The sequence below is a fragment of the Nicotiana tabacum genome, chromosome 12 (genome assembly GCF_000715075.1).
Source record: "Nicotiana tabacum cultivar K326 chromosome 12, ASM71507v2, whole genome shotgun sequence".
NCBI lineage: Eukaryota > Viridiplantae > Streptophyta > Magnoliopsida > Solanales > Solanaceae > Nicotiana > Nicotiana tabacum.
The window spans coordinates 76,596,969-76,617,785 of record NC_134091.1 but is presented as its reverse complement, the minus strand read 5'-3'; the positions used below and the strand labels follow the sequence as shown (position 1 = coordinate 76,617,785).

Here is a 20,817-nt window from a genome sequence, read left to right as displayed (position 1 = left end):
TTGTGTTATTATCAATACGGAGAGATAAGAATGGCTATGTTAGGGATGATATGTGATGGTCTGGGGGTATAATATTGATGATATTCGTGTGATGGTGCGATTTTCCTTGTGTATCATGCACCTTACGTGACTTGTTGTGTTGCTTTCAATGAGCTACTCGATGTCTTTGATATTACTTGTTGACTTGAACTGTAATAGTACACTTGCACAAGCATACACTGTTATATGCCGTTTACACCGGTTCAGGAGTATGAAACTTGACATTCATTGATCATGTCCATGTATTCTTGTATTATCTGCTTCCATTATGAGAGTGAGCATGTGATCATGCCCGCCGGATTGAGATATTGGCATGTGAGTTATCCGTGCGGTCGTGATTGATAATGTAGGCACGAGGTGCCATGAGCATATAATTTGTGATTTGGGACTCATGACTTGTGATTTTGAGATGAAGTATTCCAGAGTAATGTGGTTGTGAGACTTGTGTTAGAATGGCTTGATTAGTTGGTTGTCAATTGTTTTCCTTATTTGATTTTACTGGTGCCTTAACGGTGTTCAGATTACTTTACTGTTTATATCATATGTTTATTCCTTGTTGCCATTTACCGATTCTTACTTCCATTATTAGCTTTATACTTATATACTACACAGGTTATTATGACTAGTAGGTGTCTTGACTTATACCTCGTCACTACTCCACTGAGATTAGTCTTGATACTTATTGGGTACCGACCGTGGCGTACTCATACTACACTTATGCACATTTTTGTACAGATCCAGGTATTGGAGATAACGAACTCAGGCAGTGTTAGCTTCTAGATCGCGAGGATTCAAGGTAGAGTTGTTGGGTCGTCGTAGTCCCTTGGAGTCCTTTTTCTTTTTATTGTACTATCAATTCGTTATCTGAACAGTATTGCATTTTTGAATTTTGAGATATTTTTATGTATTCCTCTAGAGTTCGTGACTCTGTATTACCTAGTATTGAGAGGTTATTGTGATTATTGTCGCGTAGGCTTGTTTCACCTTTATTTCGATATTTATATTAAACTCTGCTTTTAAAATATCATTGTTAAACTGGCTTAACTGTTGTAAGTAATCGGCTTACCTAGTCTTAGAGATTAGGTGTCATCATGATGCCTAAGGCGGGATCCCCTACTAGAAATTCGGCCAAAACCGACAGCGGTCAACTGACCGGCTTCGGTCAGTCAAAATACCGGCCTAAAAATAATATATTTTTTTCAATTATTTTTTTACGAAACCGACCAACTTTGGTCAGTTTGTTTGGCGCAAAAATTCGGAAAATTATTTTTGCGTCCTGCGAAATTTATTTTTCAAGAAACCGACCAACTTTGGTCAGTTTTTCATTTAAAATAAATTAAAATTAATATTCAAAAAATCGACCGAAATCGGTCGGTTATTTCGGCTGGTCATTTTAAAAAATTGGTAATTTTATTTTTTAATAAAATCGACCGTCATCATTTGGTTATTTTCGCGCGAAAATATAATTAAAGAGTATAAATAAAATAAAAGACAATCTTAAAATAAAATGCACCAATGGTCTAGTGGTATAATAGTATCTTGACACAATACAGACCCCGGTTCGATTCCCAGATTTTGCATTTTTTAATTACATTATTAAAAATACCGACCGACCTCGGTCGATTTTTTTGGCAATTATTTTTTGGAATTTAATTGACCGATCGAAGTCGGTCGGTTTGCTCTTCCGATCATACGATTACCGACCACCACGAATCTGTCAGTTTTCGGTCGATTTTTTCCAATTACCGACCAATATCGGTCGGTTTTGGCAATCGATTTTCTCCCTTTTTTTATTAGTGATCATGGGTCGTGACACTTATTTCCGCATTTATGTTAAATTATGTTTTTGTTATATCATGCTTTATTGTTTTAAATAATGTTAAGTGACCGACTTACCTAATTTAGAGATTAAGTGCCATCACGATTCTTAAGGTGGAATTTCGGGTCATAACAGTTAACAGTAAACCTTATAGTTTACCTACACAAACAATTTCTAGGGTCTGCATATTAAGCAACCCAACTTGCACCATATAAGAAAAGTTCTTAGAAGAAAAATGGACAGGAATAGGGAGGAGGCAAAGTAAACCTATTCCTATTCAGTTGTATATGAACTATGACATGATTTAAGACGGTAGTTTCAATAGCTACTACATAATATATCTTTTTAATACCCAGAAACATGCGAAGGGGAAAAAGGAATAATTTGCATGTTCTAACAGCATAACAATACATCTTCAGAGAGGTCAATACTGTGGCGGATATTTTTGCTAAATATGGTAGTACTAATAATACTTCTATTGTCCAGAAGGGACGGCCCAGTTGGTTTGGAGGGGTGTTGTCCACACGGGCAGTGGCGGAGCCACCTTATAGGAAGGGGTATCAAATGACACCCTTTCGCGGGAAAAATACACTGTGTAGATAGGTAAAAAAATAAATTATATGTATACATACTATGTATTGACTCCCTTTAATTTTCTGGTATATTCACTTTTATATATTTTGACACCCCATAACGAAAATTATGGCTCCGCCACTGCACACGGGCAACAAGAATTCGATCCACCCTCAATGCCTTCTGAGTCTGATCCTGTCGCACAGGGCTTGCCTAGTGCGGTTTACATCCTCTGTGTAATTTTCAGGCTATTACACAGTGGGGGTTTTACCCAGTGTGCACAGAGTGCTCACCTGAAGGTCAAAGGTTGTGGCAGAAGCTGTAGCGGCTGCGAGTTTTCCTTGGGTTCCAAAAAAATAAAAAATAATACTTCTATTGTACTACCATGTTTTATCTCCCCGCCTTCATTTGTATATGACTACTATGCAAATGATCCTTCAAATCAAGTATCGAAGAGAAGGGTCACTTTCTGTAACTGTTAGTTTTTATATACAAAATATATCTTATACAGCAAAAAAAAAAGTTGTTTACCCGAAAAATCAGATAACATTAAATTTGTGTATGGTTCTAAGGATATGTAATACAATTTAATACAAATCATATAGAGATATAGAAATATATGTATTCTTGACTATGAGAATGAAAATAGTGAGAAAAAAGAATGAATAAGATAAAGTAAAACAAGCACAAGGAGATATCTTTCAATATGAGAAGTGATCTTTTGTTATAGTGTATTCGGCGTCCCTATGCTTACAAAGATTCCCCGCTTTTATAATAGAGGGATCCTACTTTATTTATAATAAAATAAAGCATATAATGGAGGACCCATGATGAATTGTCTCTTCCTCGATTCCCGCCAAGATTCTCTCCCTTAGTGCGGTTGTAACGGCTCTTTTCTGTGAGCTCGATACTGGCTCGAACTCGTTATTGGGTCGAGCCCTCGGTTTTGGCTTGAGTTTGACCTCCGGGGTGGGCGTAGCGCATTTCCGACCTCGAAGCAATGACTTGCGGATCGATTTGGTCACGGGCTCGATAAAAGTATTGAGCCGACTCCTCGATCAGAACTCATCCTAAAATCCCACTCCGGTTGCTTACCATTCGAACTCGATCGAACGTAGGATAGGCCGAAATCTATTTCGACCGTATACAGATAGTCCCCTCGTATCTCAGGAAGGATGTGGTGAGAATCGATATGATCTTCGACGGTTCGATCGGGTAATAAGCTAACATTTTCACAGGGCTCGATCATAACGTATGTGATAGTTGTCCCATCAATTTAGTCTTTCAGGTATTTAATGCATGTCAGACGGTGGTCGGCCACCCCTGATCCACGATGCAAGCCTATAAATAACCCCTCCATCTAACATTTACCACTTTTATGTCTTCACTCTTCCAAATTTTCTTACCCTTTCTCTCTATTTCACCGCTTGCAGAGCCATCTACACCAGCATTTGGTGTCATCAACTTTTCATCTTTTTTTGCCTTTCTTTCTCTCATATAATGGCCAAAACTTCAAAAACTGTACCTCAGAAGGAGAAAGCTTCTTCTTCATGGCCGTCCGGCGATAAGGCGCCAGTAGAGCCGCCTACCTATGAGTATGTTCCCGGCCCATGTACTCTGAAGATCGATTTTAATATTGAGAATCCTTCATCTGTTCTGGGTCGATATAAGCATGTGTCGATGTACATGTGCTCGATAACGGAGGGCTATCTCGAGGCTGTAAGGAAAGACTGCAACTGGGGTTCCAAGGTTGTGTTGCAAATTCCCTCCCCCGAAGAGAGCGTCATCACCCATGTAGAGGGGTTTTTAAGTGTTTACACTTATCCCTCCACGTTGGGTCCCGTCGACCCGGTGATCATTGATTTTTGCAAAAGCTATCAGGTCACCCTTGGTCAAATTCATCCCTCTTTATGGCGTATAGTAACCTTACTTCGCTTCTTCTCCAACAAGGCCGGGGGCTGGATATTTCCTGAATCACCTCATACGATTGTATCGGCCTCAAATCTTTTGAGGACTAATTAGGCTTCATCGTCGAGCATCGAAGGCTTTGATGTCGAGCATCGACAAAGACAAGGATCGGGGTTGGATGGGCCATTATATCCGAGTGAGGACCCGTGACCTCATTCCGGAAGAGAAGATGCCGTTCCCCGAGGAATAGAATTTTGACCGTAAGTGGGTTTCATAAGATGTTGCTTTTATTATCCTTTTTTGATTTTATCTGATGTCTTTCTCTGATATACAGCTGCCCCTTGGATGCCACAAGCGGTACCCGACCTCGAGGATTGGGTTCGGAAGTTGGCCTCGACTTTCTCTTATGCCGAACGCGCTTGGCGTGATTTGGCAAAAGGTAGATGGGAGGCCAAGAATCATGGTAAGGGTTACTTCTCGTGTTCTTCGAAATGTTGTTTATGCTCCATTCGTTATCGATTTTCCTTTCATGTAGGTGTAACCAAGGATACCGTTTTGAGGCCTTCGAGTGGTGAAGAAGGAACCAAGTCCCCAGTCCCGGAACCGGGGAAAGATAAAAAGCAAAAAGTTGCCTCTCAGTCAGAGGACCCCGAGCCCAAAACTCGAAGGGTGAGGAGGAAGGCAATCGCTCTTTCGATGGACTCGGTCCAACGACTGAGAGAAGAAGAAGAAAAAGAAAAAGATGATGCCTCGACTTTAATGATCCGATCTGTGAAAGCTATCGAGGTCGCCAGAGCTTCTAAGCCGATGGTGGTTGTATCGGTCGGGGTCGGTTCCGGTACCTCGAGTCTCGATCAGAGCGTACCGAGCGATTCTCTTGGGACTATGACAGTGGGTCATTTGCCTTCTCTTCCAACCTTTTCTGATGAGGCGTTAAAAGCAGGTCGAGAATTGAAGACCCTCGATATGGGCGGAGGCTCTAGTGTAGGGGACCCTTTTCGGGATTGCTTTACTGGAGTCGATAATGCCTCCGACATTGGTGACGCTTCTCTTCTTCTAGAAGAGGCCCAACATTTCATTTCTCGGGTAATGATTTTACTGTACTTGGTTTCTTCGTTCTTTTCCAAACTTGACTTGTGTTTTTTCCCTACTGTGTAGGCTATTAGTAGGTTTCGAGTCGACCTCAGCCAGTGTGAGGTCGAGCTTCAGAAGGTCTCGGGGGAGAGAGATGCCCTGTGACTTCTTTGCATCCAAAAGGACGAGGCTATAAAGGACCTCCAAGAAGATTTGGCTAAGGCTCGTGAAGAAGAAGCCGAACTAGATAAGCAGGTGAGCCTCGTTCTGTTAGAGTATGGGTTTGACTCAACTGTGGAGGTTAACCATTCGTTATCTCAACTGCAGCAAAAGGTTGAAAAGATCGGGTTACTTCAGGAAGAAGTCGATCACATCAAGGTTGAATATAATCGGTGGAAGGAGACTACAGACCGCCTGGCTACGGAAAAAGAAACCATCTTGGCCAAATTATTATCGGCCGATGTTCAGCTTCGAAGCTTCAAGCAAAAGGGTTCGGCTCAGGCTAAGAGGATCGAGGAGCTTGAAACACGGCTTGCTGAGGCCAAGGTGGAGGTTGAGTCGTCGAAAGTCATGGCGGACAAGTCCATTGCCGTGTATCGGGCTGATGCCGAGGCTGCTTAGATGGAGGCAAGAGAGGCGCCGGATACTGCCGACACTCGAGCACATTGGGTTGCCGAACTTGCTAAGTCTCGGTCTCGGAGGGAGACCCTCGAGGAGATACACGCTCGAGGTTTCGACCTGGTTGAAGAGATAAAAAAGGCTAAAGAGCTCAAAGCTGAAGTTGAAGCCTTGGCTTCTGATGGCGATGATGATGATGATGATGGTAGCAAAAGCGGATCCGAGAATGGGGGAGCCCAATAGAGAAGAAACCGCTCCTGAGGATGACCAAGAAGCTTAGTCCTTAGTTTTTACGTTTGTAATCAATCATGTAGACAATTTTGCATATAGACAACTTTGCCGACTTGCTTCTGTTTTGTGAAGATTTTATACATGCCTTAAAAATGTTTTCACAAAGATTTAAACAACTTAATCAAATTCTGGATTTCATAGCCTCTATAATCGAGCGAGTGCTTATTCAAATTTAAAGTGATGTAGCCCTTAGGCTTATTAGTCGAGTTAATGATTCGAACTCGAACTAATGTAGCCCGTAGGCATAATGGTCGAGTGAGTGCTTGCTCGAACTCGAAATAAAGTAGCCCGTGGGCTTAGTAGTCGAGTGAACGATCTGACTCGGGATAAAGTGGCCCGTAGGCGTAATGGTCGAGTGAGTTCTTGCTCGAACTTGAAATAAAGTAGCCCGTGGGCTTAGTAGTCGAGCGAACGATCCGACTCGGGATAAAGTGGCCCGTAGGCGTAATGTTCGAGTGAGTGCTTTCTCAAACTCAAAATGAAAGTAGCCCGTAGGCTTAGTAGTCGAGTGAATGATTCGAACTCGAAGTAATGTAGCCCGTAAGCGTAATGGTCGGATGAGTGCCTGCTCAAACTCGAAATGAAAGTAGCCCGTAGTCTTAGTAGTCGAGTGAATGATTCGAACTCGAAGTAATGTAGCCCGTAGGCATAATAGTCGAGTGAGTGCTTGCTCGAACTCGAAATAAAAGTAGCCCGTGGGCTTAGTAGTCGAGTGAATGATTTGAACTCGGGATAAAGTGGCTCGTAGGTATAATGGTCGAGTGAGTGCTTGCTCGAACCTCGAAATGAAAGTAGCCCGTAAGCGTAATGGTTGAGTGAATACTTGCTCGACCTTGAAATAAAAAGTAGCCTGTAGGCGTAATGGTCGAGTGAGTGCTTGCTCGAACTCGAAATAAAGTCGCCCGTGGGCTTAGTAGTCGAGTGAATGATTCGAACTCGAAGTAATGTAGCCCGTAGGCATAATGGTCGAGTGAGTGCTTGCTCGAACTCGAAATAAAGTAGCTCGTGCGCTTAGTATTCGAGTGAATGATTCGAACTCGAAGTAATATAGCCCGTAGGCATAATGGTCGAGTGAGTGCTTGCTCGAACTCGAAATAAAGTAGCCCGTGGGCTTAGTAGTCGAGTGAATGATTCGACTCGGGATAAAGTTGCCCGTAGGCGTAATGGTCGAGTGACTGCTTGCTCGAACTCGAAATAAAGTAGCCCGTAGGCTTAGTAGTCGAATTTATCTTAACTCTGTTTGTGTAATAAATCTCCAAATAAAGGAATTTTTCTCGGATATAAGATGTCGGTAAAGAGGACAACTTTCTTTGTAAGTCACTATACATGTATTCATGTTTCGCGCCTGGGTTCGGGCCAACTACATGAGCATGGTTCGTTTTGACCATTTGGCTCTTACAACGTTTCCTATTGGAACCCCGTTGTTGTGAAATAACTTTCTTGCATCAGAACTTGATATATTTGAAGGCTAATGCCCCCCCAGTATTCGAGGTCGATTGTAAGGAGGCCTCAGATACTGTTGTAAGTGCAGCACGATCTTTGATTGCCTCGTTAAAAACCTTGCCGAAAAACCCATTTAGGATAAAACCGGTCCAAAGAAAAAAGAGTGCAATGCGTGCTTTCAGATCTATGGCGAAGGATCCATCTTAGCTCCTGCTCGAACTTCTGCAGGGGTCAGTTTTGAAATGTAAATGAATATGGAAGGGTCATACCTTAGCAGTAGTATCGTTTTAGACGTGACCCATTCCAATTGCTTGATAGGTGTTTGCCGTTTACAATGCCGAGCTTGTATGATCCCTTTCCGATGTTCTCGAGAACCTGATATGGTCCTTCCCAATTTGGTCCTAGTTTTTCTTCGTTCGGATTTCGTGTATTGATGGTGACTTTCCTTAGTACTAAGTCCCCGGGCTTGAAATGGCGGAGCTTGGTTCTTCGATTATAATATCTTTCGATTCGCTGCTTTTGGGCGGCCAATTGGACGAGAGCAGCTTCTCGTCTTTCGTCTGATAATTCGAGGCTAGTGTTCATAGCCTCGTTATTTGATTCTTCCGTTGTGTATCAAAATCTGGTACTGGGTTTGCCAACTTCGACTGGTATCAATGCTTCGGACCCATATACTAAGGAGAATGGGGTCGCCTCCGTACTGGATTTCGACGTCGTTCGATATGCCCAAAGGACTTCGTGTAGGATTTCTCTCCACTTTCCTTTAGCGTCGTTCAGCCTCTCCTTTAGGTTCTGAATGATGGTTTTGTTCGTTGATTCGGCATGTCCGTTCCCACTGGGGTGATACGGTGTTGATAATATCCTTCTTATTATGTGGTCTTCGAAGAATTTCGTCACTTTGCTGCCTACAAATTGTTTCCCATTGTCACATACTATTTTGGCGGGTATCCCGAATCGGCATATGATATGATCCCAGATAAAGTCTATAACTTCTTTCTCTCTTACTTTCTCGAATGCCTATGCTTCAACCCATTTAGAGAAATAGTCAATCATAAATAAGATAAATTTGGCTTTACCTGGGGTCGATGGGAGAGGGCCGACGATATCCATTACCCACTTCATGAATGGCCATGGGGATAGGACCGAGTGAAGTTGCTCTCCGGGTTGATGTATCATTTGTGCAAACCTTTGACATTTGTCACATTTTCGAACAAATTCCTTCGTATCTTTGCCCATATCGATCCAATAATACTCTGCCCTGATTATTTTTAGGACTAATGTATCGGCACCGGAGTGATTTTTACAAGTACCCTCGTGCACCTCGCGTAAGATGTAATCGGTATCTCCTGGACCCAAGCATACTGCCAATGGTCCATCGAATGTCCTTCGGTATAATGTTCCATCTGAAGGCACCGTGAATCAAGCAGCTTTAGTCCGTAGGGCTCTTGAATCTTTAGGGTCCGATGGGAGCTTTCCATCTTTTAAGTATTCAATATACTTATTTCTCCAATCCCAGGTTAAGCTTGTAGAATTTATCTCGGCGTGACCTTCTTCGATCACGGATCTCGAGAGTTGAACGACAGTCCCCGAGCTCAACTCACCTTCCTCGACCGATGATCCCAAATTTGCAAGTGCATCAGCCTTACTGTTTTGCTCTCGTGGAACGTGCTGTAAAGTCCATTGTTTGAAATGGTGCAAAGTGACATGTAGTTTGTCCAAATACCTTTGCATTCTATCCTCTCTAACTTCGAAGGTTTTGTTTACTTTACTTACCACCAACAGAGAGTCACATTTGGCTTCAATGACTTCTGCTCCCAAGTTTTTAGCTAGCTCGAGACCTGCAATCATGGCCTCATACTCGGCCTCGTTGTTAGTCAACCTGGTAGTTTTAATAGATTGCCTAATAGTGTTACCTGTGGGTGGCTTTAAAACTATGCCCAACCCGGACCCTTTTACGTTCGAGGCCCCGTCGGTAAAAAGGGTCCATACCCTCGCGGACGTACCCGATTTCAGCAGGAATTCTTTTTCAACTTCGGGTATGAGGGTTGGCGTGAAATCGGTCATGAAGTCTGCTAAAATTTGTGACTTGATGGCCGTACGGGGTTGATATTCGATATCGTACCCACTGAGTTCGAGGCCCATTTGGCCAATCGGCCTAATAGTTCGGGCTTGTGCAAAATACTACGAAGTGGGTAAGTTGTTAATACGCATATGGGGTGACATTGAAAGTATGGTCGTAACTTTCTAAAGGCACTTATCAGTGCAAGTGCCAATTTTTCTAGGTGTGGATATCTAACTTCTGCTTCTCCTAAGGTTCGACTTATATAATAAATGGGAAATTGCGTACCTTGCTCTTCCCGAACTAGGACACCGCTTACAGCGATTTCTGATACTGCTAAGTATAAGCAAAGTTGTTCGTCTGCTTTTGGAGTGTGAAGTAGTGGCGGGCTCGACATATATTATTTCAGTTCCTTCAATGCCTGTTGGCATTCCGGGGTCCAAGAAAAATCGTTCTTCTTTTTGAGTAGGGAGAAACATTTGTGACTTCGATCTGATGATCTCGAAATGAATCGGCCTAGGGCCGCAATTCATCCCGTTAGCCTTTGCACAGCTTTTACGCTATCCACGATGGTGATTTCTTTGATGGCCTTGATTTTATCGGGGTTAATCTTAATTCCCCGATTTGACACCATGAAGCCGAGGAACTTGCCCGAACCAACCCCGAAAGCACATTTTTCGGAGTTGAGCTTTATGTTGTATTTCCTCAAAATCTCGAACATTTCCTGCAAATGGGTCAAATGGTCCTTTGCGCGCAGGGACTAAACTAGCATGTCATCAATATAAACTTCCATTGATTTACCTATTTGTTCTTCGAATATTTTATTCACTAGGCGTTGGTAAGTAGCCCCCGCATTTTTTAGCCCGAAGGGCATCACATTATAACAATACATTCCATATTTGGTGACAAATGAAGTCTTTCCTGGTCCTCTGGGTTCATCCGGATTTGATTATACCCGGAATAGGCATCGAGAAAAGTGAGGATCTCGTGACCGATTGTGGCATCGATCATGCGATCGATGTTGGGTAGCGGAAAAGAATCTTTGGGGCATGCTTTTTTTAAATCCTTATAGTCCACGCACATTCTAAGTTTGTTTCATTTTTTAGGCACTACAACTATATTGGCTAACCATTCATGATATTTCACCTCCCGAATGGACCCTATCTTGAGAAGTTTGGTTACCTCGTCTTTTACGAATGCGTGTTTTACCTTGGACTGGGGTCTTCTCTTTTGCTTCACCGATCTGAACTTAGGGTCCAAGCTTAGCCGATGCGTCGTTATGTCCGTTGGAATCCCTGTTATATCTAAATAGGACCAGGCAAAACAATCAATATTATCAATAAGAAATTGAACAAGTTTCTTCCTGAGTTCGGAGCTCAACCTCGTTCCCAGGTATACCTTTCGTTCGGGCTAGTGCTCGATTAGTGTGACTTGCTCCAATTCCTCAATTGTTGATTTGGTGGCGTCGGAGTCATCGGGAATCACGAAGGATCGAGGGACCCTCTGATCATCATCATTTTCGATCATTTGGTTATCTGGTTGGGTCAAAGCCGATGTCTGTGATTGCTATTTGGTGTCTTGTTCTCCTTCTGAGCCCGATCCCTTTACTGACGAAGGCGAGGATATTGGTTTCGCTTCCTCGACGACGAACATTTTTTTTGCGGTTGGTTATTCTCCGTACACTGTTTTGACTCCTCTCGATGTTGGGAATTTGAGGACCTGGTGTAGGGTCGAAGGTACAGCTCTCATGTTGTGGATCCATAATCTTCCGAAAAGGGCGTTGTACCTCATGTCGCCTTCGATTACATGAAACTTTGTTTCCTGGATGGTTCCAGCCACGTTTATTGGTAGAATTATCTCGCCTTTAGTGGTTTCACATGCCATATTGAATCCGTTTAGAACCAGGGTTGCTGGTACGATCTGGTCCCGCAGGTCGAGCTGCTTTACGACCTTCAATCTGATGATGTTGGCCGACCTACCTGGATCAATCAACACACACTTAACTTTAGTTTTATTCATGAGTACGGATATTACCAGTGTATCATTATGAGGTTGTACAACCCCTTCTGCATCTTCATCATTGAAGGACAAAGTTCCTATGGGTGTGTAATCTTGAGTTCGAGATCGTTTTTCTCTCACAATCGATGTTTTAGTGCGTTTAAGCACTGGTCCCTGAGGGGTATCGGCACCGTCGATGATCATGTGAATGACGTGCTGTGGCTATTCCTGCCCGTTTTGCTTGCCGAAATCCCTATTTTTAAAATAGTTCCTCGCCCTATCGCTCAAATATTCCCGAAGGTGGCCTTTGTTAAATAATCGGGCTACTTCTTCTCTTAGTTGCCTGCAATCTTCCGTCCTGTGGCCATGGGTGCCATGATATTCGCACATTTGATTGGGATTCCTTTGGGCAGGATCGGTCTGCATGGGTTGAGGCCATTTAGTTTCTTTGATGCGTCCGATAGCCGACACGATGGCGGATGCATCAATGCTGAAGTTATATTCCGATAACCGAGGTGCTTCTATAGGATCGGCATATTTATCGAAGCCTCTCTTGCTCATAAGTCCCCGAGAATTTTGCCCTCGATCAATCCTTCGATTGTTCCGAGCGGTATTGCATGTTGAACCGTTGTTCATCCGTTCTGCGACGTACGATTAATATCGGTCTCTGTTCGACCTTTGTTCTCTGTCGATCTCCCTTTGGTTTTTAGTAGTTGTTCTGTTCTGATGCATGGATCCAGACGGAGCTCCCAACTGGTCATCTTCGACCCTAATTTTCGACTGATATCGGTTGTGTATATCTGCCCAAGTTATTGCTGGATACTCGATCAAATTTTGCTTCAGCCGACGTGATGCTATCGAACTTTGCTCGTTCAACCCTTGGGTGAAAGCTTGGATGGCCCAATCGTCTGTGACCGGTGGCAATTCCATGCATTCCATTTGAAATCGGGATACGAATTCCCTCAGCATTTCATTACCCCTTTGCTTTACTTTGAAGAGGTCTGATTTCCTTGTTGCAACCTTTATAGCACCAGCATGTGCCTTTACGAACGAATCTGCTAACATGGCAAAAGAATCGATGGAATTTGGCGGCAAATTATGATAAAAGATCATCGCTCCCTTTGAGAGGGTCTCCCTGAACTTTTTCAACAACACGTATTCGATCTCATCGTCCTCCAAATCGTTACCTTTGATGGCACATATGTAAGAGGTGACATGTTCGTTAGGATCGGTTGTATCGTTATATTTGGGAAGTTCGGGCATACGAAATTTTTTGGGGATTGGTTTTGGAGCCGCACTCGAGGGAAAAGGCTTTTGTATGAATTTTTTTGAATCCAGCCCTTTTATCATTGGTGGAGCTCCCAGGATTTGATCGACCCTGGCATTGTATGTTTCCACTCTCTTGTCGTTGGCTTCGACTCGTTTTGTAAGTTCCTCGAGCAATTTAGTAATTTCGGGAGTGGTCCCCGATTCTTGCTCGTTTGATTTCACTATGGCGGGCTCCGTTCTGGGGGTGATTTCTCAAAGCGGATTGGGATCTGGCCTGCTTTGTATATGAGTTTGGCTCTGCAACTGAGCTATCGCTGCTTGTTGGGCTTGTAACATCTCAAAGATCATATGTAAGCTGGCTCTGATTTCCCCCACGTTATGGGTGTCTCGAGCTACGGATCGAGTACCGCCCTAAATGCTTTTTTCCGGTTCGGAACGTTGGTTCGCCTCAAGAGCCACTTGCGAATTGACATCTAACGGTACTTCGGCTCGAATCTCGGGTACTTCGATTCGAGCCTCAGTGCCATCGTCAAGTGGCCTTCCGGCCCCGGGTACCAAGTTGTTGGTTTCATCTTGAAGGCCGGCTTCGTGGTCGATAGGTAAAGCCATTGCTGATTCGAAGTTGTAAACTGGTGTGTACGTTTATATCAAACAATCACTGTTATCCTTAGCCCCACGGTGGGCACCAAACTATTTACCCGAAAAATCAGATAACGTTAAATTTGTGTATGGTTCTAAGGATATGTGATACAATTTGATACAAATCGTATAGAGAGATAGAAATATGTGTATTCTTGACTATGAGAATGGAAATAGTGAGCAAAAAGAATGAATAAGATAAAGTAAAACAAGCACAAGGAAATATCTTTCAATATAAGAAGTGATCTTTTGTTACAGTGTATTCGGTGTCCCTATGCTTACAAAGATTCCCCGCTTTTATAATAGAGGGATCCTACTTTATTTGTAATAAAATAAAGCATATAGTGGAGGACCCATGATGAATTGTCTCTTCCTCGATTCCCGCCAAGATTCTCTCCCTTAGTGCGGTTATAACGGCTCTTTTCTGTGAGCTCGATACTGGCTCGAACTCGTTATTGGGTCGAGCCCTCGGTTTTGGCTTGAGTTTGACCTCCGGGGTGGGCGTAGCGCATTTCCGACCTCGAAGCAATGACTTGCGAATCGATTTGGTCACGGGCTCGATAAAAGTATCGAGCCGACTCCTCGATCAGCCTTCGGATTCGAGGCTCGTTTGTAATGTCTTCGGAACTCATCCCAAAATCCCACTCCGGTTGCTTACCATTCGAATTCGATCGAACGTAGGAAGACCGAAATCTATTTCGACCGTATACAGAAGTATAACAACATATTAACATTATTCTTTTGTTACTAGGTATTGGATACATAGCACACTTGCAGACAATGACTAATCCAGGATTTTGAGCAGTGGCGGACCCACATGGTGGAAAGCGGGTTCAATTGAACCCGTTTCGTTAAAAAATAATACTGTATATATGTATAAATTGCGATTAAAATTGCATAAATTTTGTATAAATATTTTATTTGAACACACTTGACAACTACTATTTTACGACTAAAATTATGTATTTCTAAGATTGAACCTGCATGCACAAAATTCTGGGTCCGCCACTGATTTTGAGTTCGTAGGTATTTATATTTATTAAGATTATATTTCTACCAATCACATCGTATACAATTATTTGAACACGGCGATGAAAAAAGCTAATGAAAAAACTCAAAGTAGTAATATTATGTACGCTGTAAGACTGCGACAAATAATGCAACCGACGAAAAATAATTGGTGAATTTTACCGTTTTGGAGAAACTATCCCTCTTCAGAAGGGGTCGAACTTTAGAGTCCTTTCTTTAGAAGGAGATTTTCTTTTTCTGCCTTTCCTATAGTGACTCAAATAAATAAAAGAAGTAAGAAGAAGGTGGTAAAACAGAAGTGGATAATATTTGAAAAAAACAATTGTTTTCCTGTTTAAAAGAGAGCTGTTAGAAGCGAGAATCGAACTCGCACCCCCTTGCTTTCATAGCCCTCCAGCACTCTTCCTTGATCAATGTACCTACCAAGCTTTTTGTTTCCAAGTTATTGCTCATTTTTTATATTATTTCTAGGGACGTTCGGGCAGTTCAAATTGGATATAAAAAATTCGATTTGGACTTTCGGTTCTCGGATTGAAAAAATGACAATCCAAATCCAATCTAATTAAGCTCAGATTGGATCGGATTTTTTAAGTTTGGTTTCGAATTAATCGGTTTGGATATTTTAAATTTTCGGTTTTGCACCTAAAAGTTGAGATGTTTCTTCTTTTTACAATAATGAACATCCAAATAAAATATTCATGTTAAATTGTCTAAAAAATTCCGTATTCTCACTGCGATCATTCAAATAAATTATTCAAATAATGAAATCGTCATCAAGAAAATGCAACAGAGACATTAATATATAAGGCCGATAAGAATTAGCAATAGTAAAATTATGTCCAAATAGAAAGCATTCTAACAGTAACTTAGTAATTAGTATTGAATATATGGGATAATTGCTAATGGACAGGGTATTGAACTTATTGTTATTTGTACATGGACAATGGACTAAATATAAAGTATAAAATTTTTGAATTTTCGGATATCAAAAACTTCGAAGTACCACATACGACATCGAATCCGAAATCCAAAAGTTTTAAAAATTATATCCGAAATCCAATAATCCGAAAATCCAAACCAAAAATCTAGAAAAATTAAACTTTAGCTTGAATTTCGGATTTTCCCAAACTACGCCCACTCCTAATTATTTTTTTATATTTTTTATATAACTATACCAGGGTCGGCTCTAACATGAAGAGTAGTAAGGCTTGTGCCTTAGGCCCCCAAATTTGAGGGGCCCCATTTTTAAAAAATAATACGTTTAGGTATTTAAAAAATAATATTTAATACTTTTAATGAAAAAAGTAGAGTTTTTAATATAAAAGGAAAGAGAACACTTTAGATATATAAATAAAGTAATAATTTGACATACTTAAAAATGTGTAGATGAATAGTTTTCTCAACGTTTCAATTTTACTCTTTCATTAGATAACATATAAAAAATTTACTCTACCTTTCTTAATATGTCCAAGTCAATCTTTTTTTTCCCCCAATCTTTTCATATTTCAGAAATCCTTACATATTTTCTGTCTTTCTCTTTAATATTCTTACTCACCTTCTTTCTCCAAGATTTCATTAGTTCAAGTATTCAACAATACCTTTATGCTTCCAATAGTTCTATACTTCTATTGGTCTATAAAATCTTATGTAAAATCAACAATATCGCAAGAAAGATTAAATGATCGTTGGCTATATTATCAATTGAATAGAAATAATTAGAGAAAATTAATTATAAAAAAGATTATTAACAACTTTGTATCTAAAGTTAGAAGAATAGATTTCAAATAAAACATATCTTATAACTTTCTTTTATAAATTTAGGCCTCATATTAAATTTTGGTTTTAGGGCCCGCATATGCTTGAATCGCCCGTGAACTATACACACCTCTGAGTCGAGATTATAAGTACCCAAGTTGTGTATGTAGACTCGCCCTGCTTGTGGATTCTGTATACATCATTAAGCAGCTGTATTGATGTTATTCCTTTATGGGGATCCGGATTCGTTTTGTGTATGATGAGGCTTTGGAATACTTGTTGAGACGTTATGATTATACATCGTTGTGATATATGTTATGATTATAAACTGTTGCATGATAGTCGGGGACAGCCCTCAATCCTATTTGCATGCTAAGATAGTATGGAGATGTGCATCTTCATTATATATTTATTTGACACGAAAAGAAGCCGGGATTACCAATAGAGGCAGAGCCAGGATTTAAAACTTATGGATTCATTATTCAAATTTTTTTAAGTTACTGGGTTTTAAATTGACAATTTGACATAATTCAATGACTTTTTAAGATAAATACAAAATTTGAACAAAAATTACTGGATTCAACCGAACCGTATCGAAAGGGCTAGCTCCGCCCCCGATTACCAACAAAAAGAGTTCCATTTTTACCGGGACTGGTAAAATTTGTTGGTAATTTCATTACCTTTTTTCCCTTGAATTATTTCCAAAAGCCAATTCTGGTTTGAAAATCTTCGAGTTCAGAAACAAGATGGGTTTCTTTGGAATTTGGTTTTCCAGAGGGAATGGATGAATCACTCCTCTAATATTCATAAAATTGATTAATTATAAGAGTTTAATATTAGAAAAGGTTAAAATAGTCAGATTGTAATATTTTACATTAATAATGAATATATTAAAATAATTGTCTCAAAACAAGGGAGGTGCACGTATTATTATAAACTACAAGGTAGGTTAGTGTTATGAAGTAAAACATACTCTGAAATTATCCAAAGAGTTTAGGTTATGTTTGTTAAGTGAGATTTAAAATAAAACTAGTCCCCTATTTAATGAACTTACCCTCTGGACATAAGTAAGGGGGGAAAAAAAATATCACAATTTTACCACAAAAGTTCTGTATGAAAGGTAATCAAGTTGTGTTGCACACGATAATTAGTTAGGAGTGACCATTATGGTAGCACACTAATGTACGCATAAACATACGGAAATTGTATTGTATTGTTTATTTGAGATTTCTCAATGTGCATGTAACTTCTTAAATATCCAACTTGTATACAAAGAACTAGCTTAAATATCCAACCTGTATACAAAGAACTACTCATGAGCTAATTATCCATATACTACAACACAAAAGTTGAAGAATTGTCCAAAACAATTAAAGAATTTAAATTATATACATCATCGACGGTGTGAGAAAATTTTATATCATTAGGTCACATTTACTTATCTCTCTTATTTTCAACATTACAAATCCCAAATTTTTGGAAGACTTAGGTGTAAATATATTTTGAATGACTAGTGTAAAGAATGTCTTACTCAAAATGAAATACAATATTCCAAACATACTATTGGGAGTACATCTACTCAAGAGGTAGCTTTTAACAATGAGCTAACGTGATCGGACAGTGCTTTAAGGGCGACATCAACAGCATCCCTAAATCCATATGAAGTAGAATTAGGGTTTGCATACGTTAATTTTGGGATCAATTCTATGACAGTCCTCCTCTTTCTTTCTACTTCTTCCATTGGAATTTTGAGAAGCTCTTCCTCTATTCCTATGCTATGGTTTCGTTCTAAATCAATGTAAACGGAATATGTGGTAGGATCAGAAGGTAAAAACCATTGGTATTGCGAATATGCGGTATGGTTAGAAAAGAAGACCGGAATACATCCAGTAAGTATGGAATCAAAAGTTGAGCGTCGAGTATATGAATCGCCCAACACTTGCAAGCAAAAATTGGACCTCATCATCACGTTAAGAACTTGTCTAGGCTTGTGACACTTACTTGGTCCCTTGCCACATTTCAAGATCAAGCACTTACTTGACTCCTCGCACTGTTTTATGACTCTGTCCCTTGTGACAACTTTTTTCTTTCCTGTCCGGGGAGCCCCAACAAACGAAAACAAATGAGGCCTATCCATATAACTCACACGATCTTGCCATTCAATCATCTCAGACAATGCAGAGGGATGGAAGTAGGAGGGGTAAGGAATGCCATGTTGATTATGGCCTTCCCAAGGGTGTCTTTCCACCAAAAGAACAGACATATTCTGCACAGGGGACATGTTCAATAACTTGTTTGCACCAAAATCAGGAACTTCATCAGTCCTCATGAAATCCCAAGCAGTTCTTCCAAAAGCCATGAAACGGTCTCTCCCATTATTCCTCTTCCACCACTTCTGCTCTTCTATATACTCCACCAATTCAACAGCCAATGCATCACGAATCGTGTAATTTGGCTCGCGAAATTTGCTCGAGGCATGGAGCCCCCCGTAGAAAGGTACATAAAACAGAGTCGCTTTCTCTGCATTCTCTGTACGACAGGGGTGGTTTTCGATTCGAGCATGAACGATTAATTCACCGATGAGTTGATGAGTGGTGTACCAGCTGCTAGAGCCCATTTCAGGGAGTGGCTTTCCCATGCCATTATTTGTAACATGAGGGCACATATCTGTGTAGATATTCAAACTGCTACAATCTTCCAACAGATCAAAATTAAATTTGGAAGGCAGGTTGTAAATATAGACAGAGTAATTGTCTCTGCATTCTGCTGGAGAATGAGTTGAGAGGAATCCTCGGATGGGATTCGATATTCTTTTGGGTGAAAAAACTAGGAGAAAAAGAAACCAAATCATGAAGGAAGTTGTAAAAAGAACAAGGATTTTCAAATGGGGTTGAATTTCTTTCAGAGAAGTAAATTCTTTCTTTCTTAATCCGTATTCTTCATCTTTCTCCTTTGTAAAAATTTTGAAATGAATTTTTCGCCACATGATGGAGAATTCTCTAAGGAGAGCGAATGATGAAGAACAGAGTAAAAGGACAAGTGATTAAAAATGAAATATATAGTCACACAGTATTAATTGTTTAAATTCAGATACCATTTAATTGAGAGGAATAACTAACGATATACCATACTCCATATTTTCGAAACTTGGAATAGTTTCAATGCAATGAATTCTTTGAGTGTATCAAGCCATATCTTTTCATGTACTCCCTATATCTCAAAGACACTCGTTTAAAATGATTGCTAAGATAAGATTGGCAGAAATAGTAGTACTACTTATTAAAAGTGGTTCAGAAAATTGAAATTTTCATTATTATAGAAATCGTCTATCCTCGGCAAACTTTTGTTCATTAAAGTGTCCTATGCATTCACTGGATATATCTATCAATTGGTGTTCAGTCAGGGATCCTAGCATTCATTATGGCTATAATGGGTCATTAATTAGGTTCATTATTTTAAATATGAGAGAAACGGTACTGTTTCCATTTAGACTATACTAAGTTATGTTCTACAATTATTTGGTTGTATAATTCAAAACTATTAAAAAAACTTATTTTGGCCATAGATTCTCAAATATTAGAAAATATCGCTATATATGTATATATATTAAGGATAGAAAATATATATTTTATGTTACATAACCTAAATTTTACATATTATAGACTGAATATAGTTAATGTTAGATCAAGTTTCGATGATGAAAAATAACATTACTCTTATTGCAAGTATCCAAGTTCAAATAATATTCCAGAAGCAAAATAAGGCGTCAAGAGAGGAAGACAATCCATAATGCTCAAAGAAGGAAGGTTCAAATCAGCCAAAGATCATGCCTAATAGAAAATCATTTAAGGAAGCAATTCATAAGCCCCAAAGAAGGAAAGTCCAAATCAGCAGAAGATCATCAAGCTGAAAATTCCGGTTGGATTATCGATCAAGCTATCAAAGGAAGATCATGTCGTGCTTGAAGATCCGCCCAGCTATCAGTAACGACCCGATATCATTTTGGGTACTATCTCCATTTTTTATGCTTCGAGACTTTTCATAGCGCACTTTGATGAATCATGACTTGCGTGCGTGATCCGTGTCGTTTTTCGAAAAGTTTATATGTGAAACTTTAAAGAAAATGTGATTTTTGGTATTAAATGTGATTAGAGTTGACCACGGTTAACGTTTTTGGTAAATGACCTCGGATCGGTGTTTTGACGATTTCGGTAGGTTCGTATGATGTTTTTGGACTTGTACGCATATTTGGTTAGGGTCCTCGGTGACCCGAGGCCGTTTCGCCGCATTATGTTAAAAGTTG

General features: G+C 40.2%; 1 protein-coding gene across 1 annotated transcript; it reads right to left on the bottom strand.

Annotated features, from left to right (window-relative positions):
* Nucleotides 1–17,980: 17,980 nt before the first annotated feature.
* LOC107768148 (putative xyloglucan galactosyltransferase GT17) lies at nucleotides 17,981–19,630 on the bottom strand. The gene has a single exon (XM_016587251.2). It carries the CDS (start codon nucleotides 19,498–19,500, stop codon nucleotides 18,094–18,096), a length of 1,407 nt encoding a protein of 468 aa, XP_016442737.1. The 5' UTR covers nucleotides 19,501–19,630; the 3' UTR covers nucleotides 17,981–18,093.
* Between the last annotated feature and the right edge of the window lie 1,187 nt (nucleotides 19,631–20,817).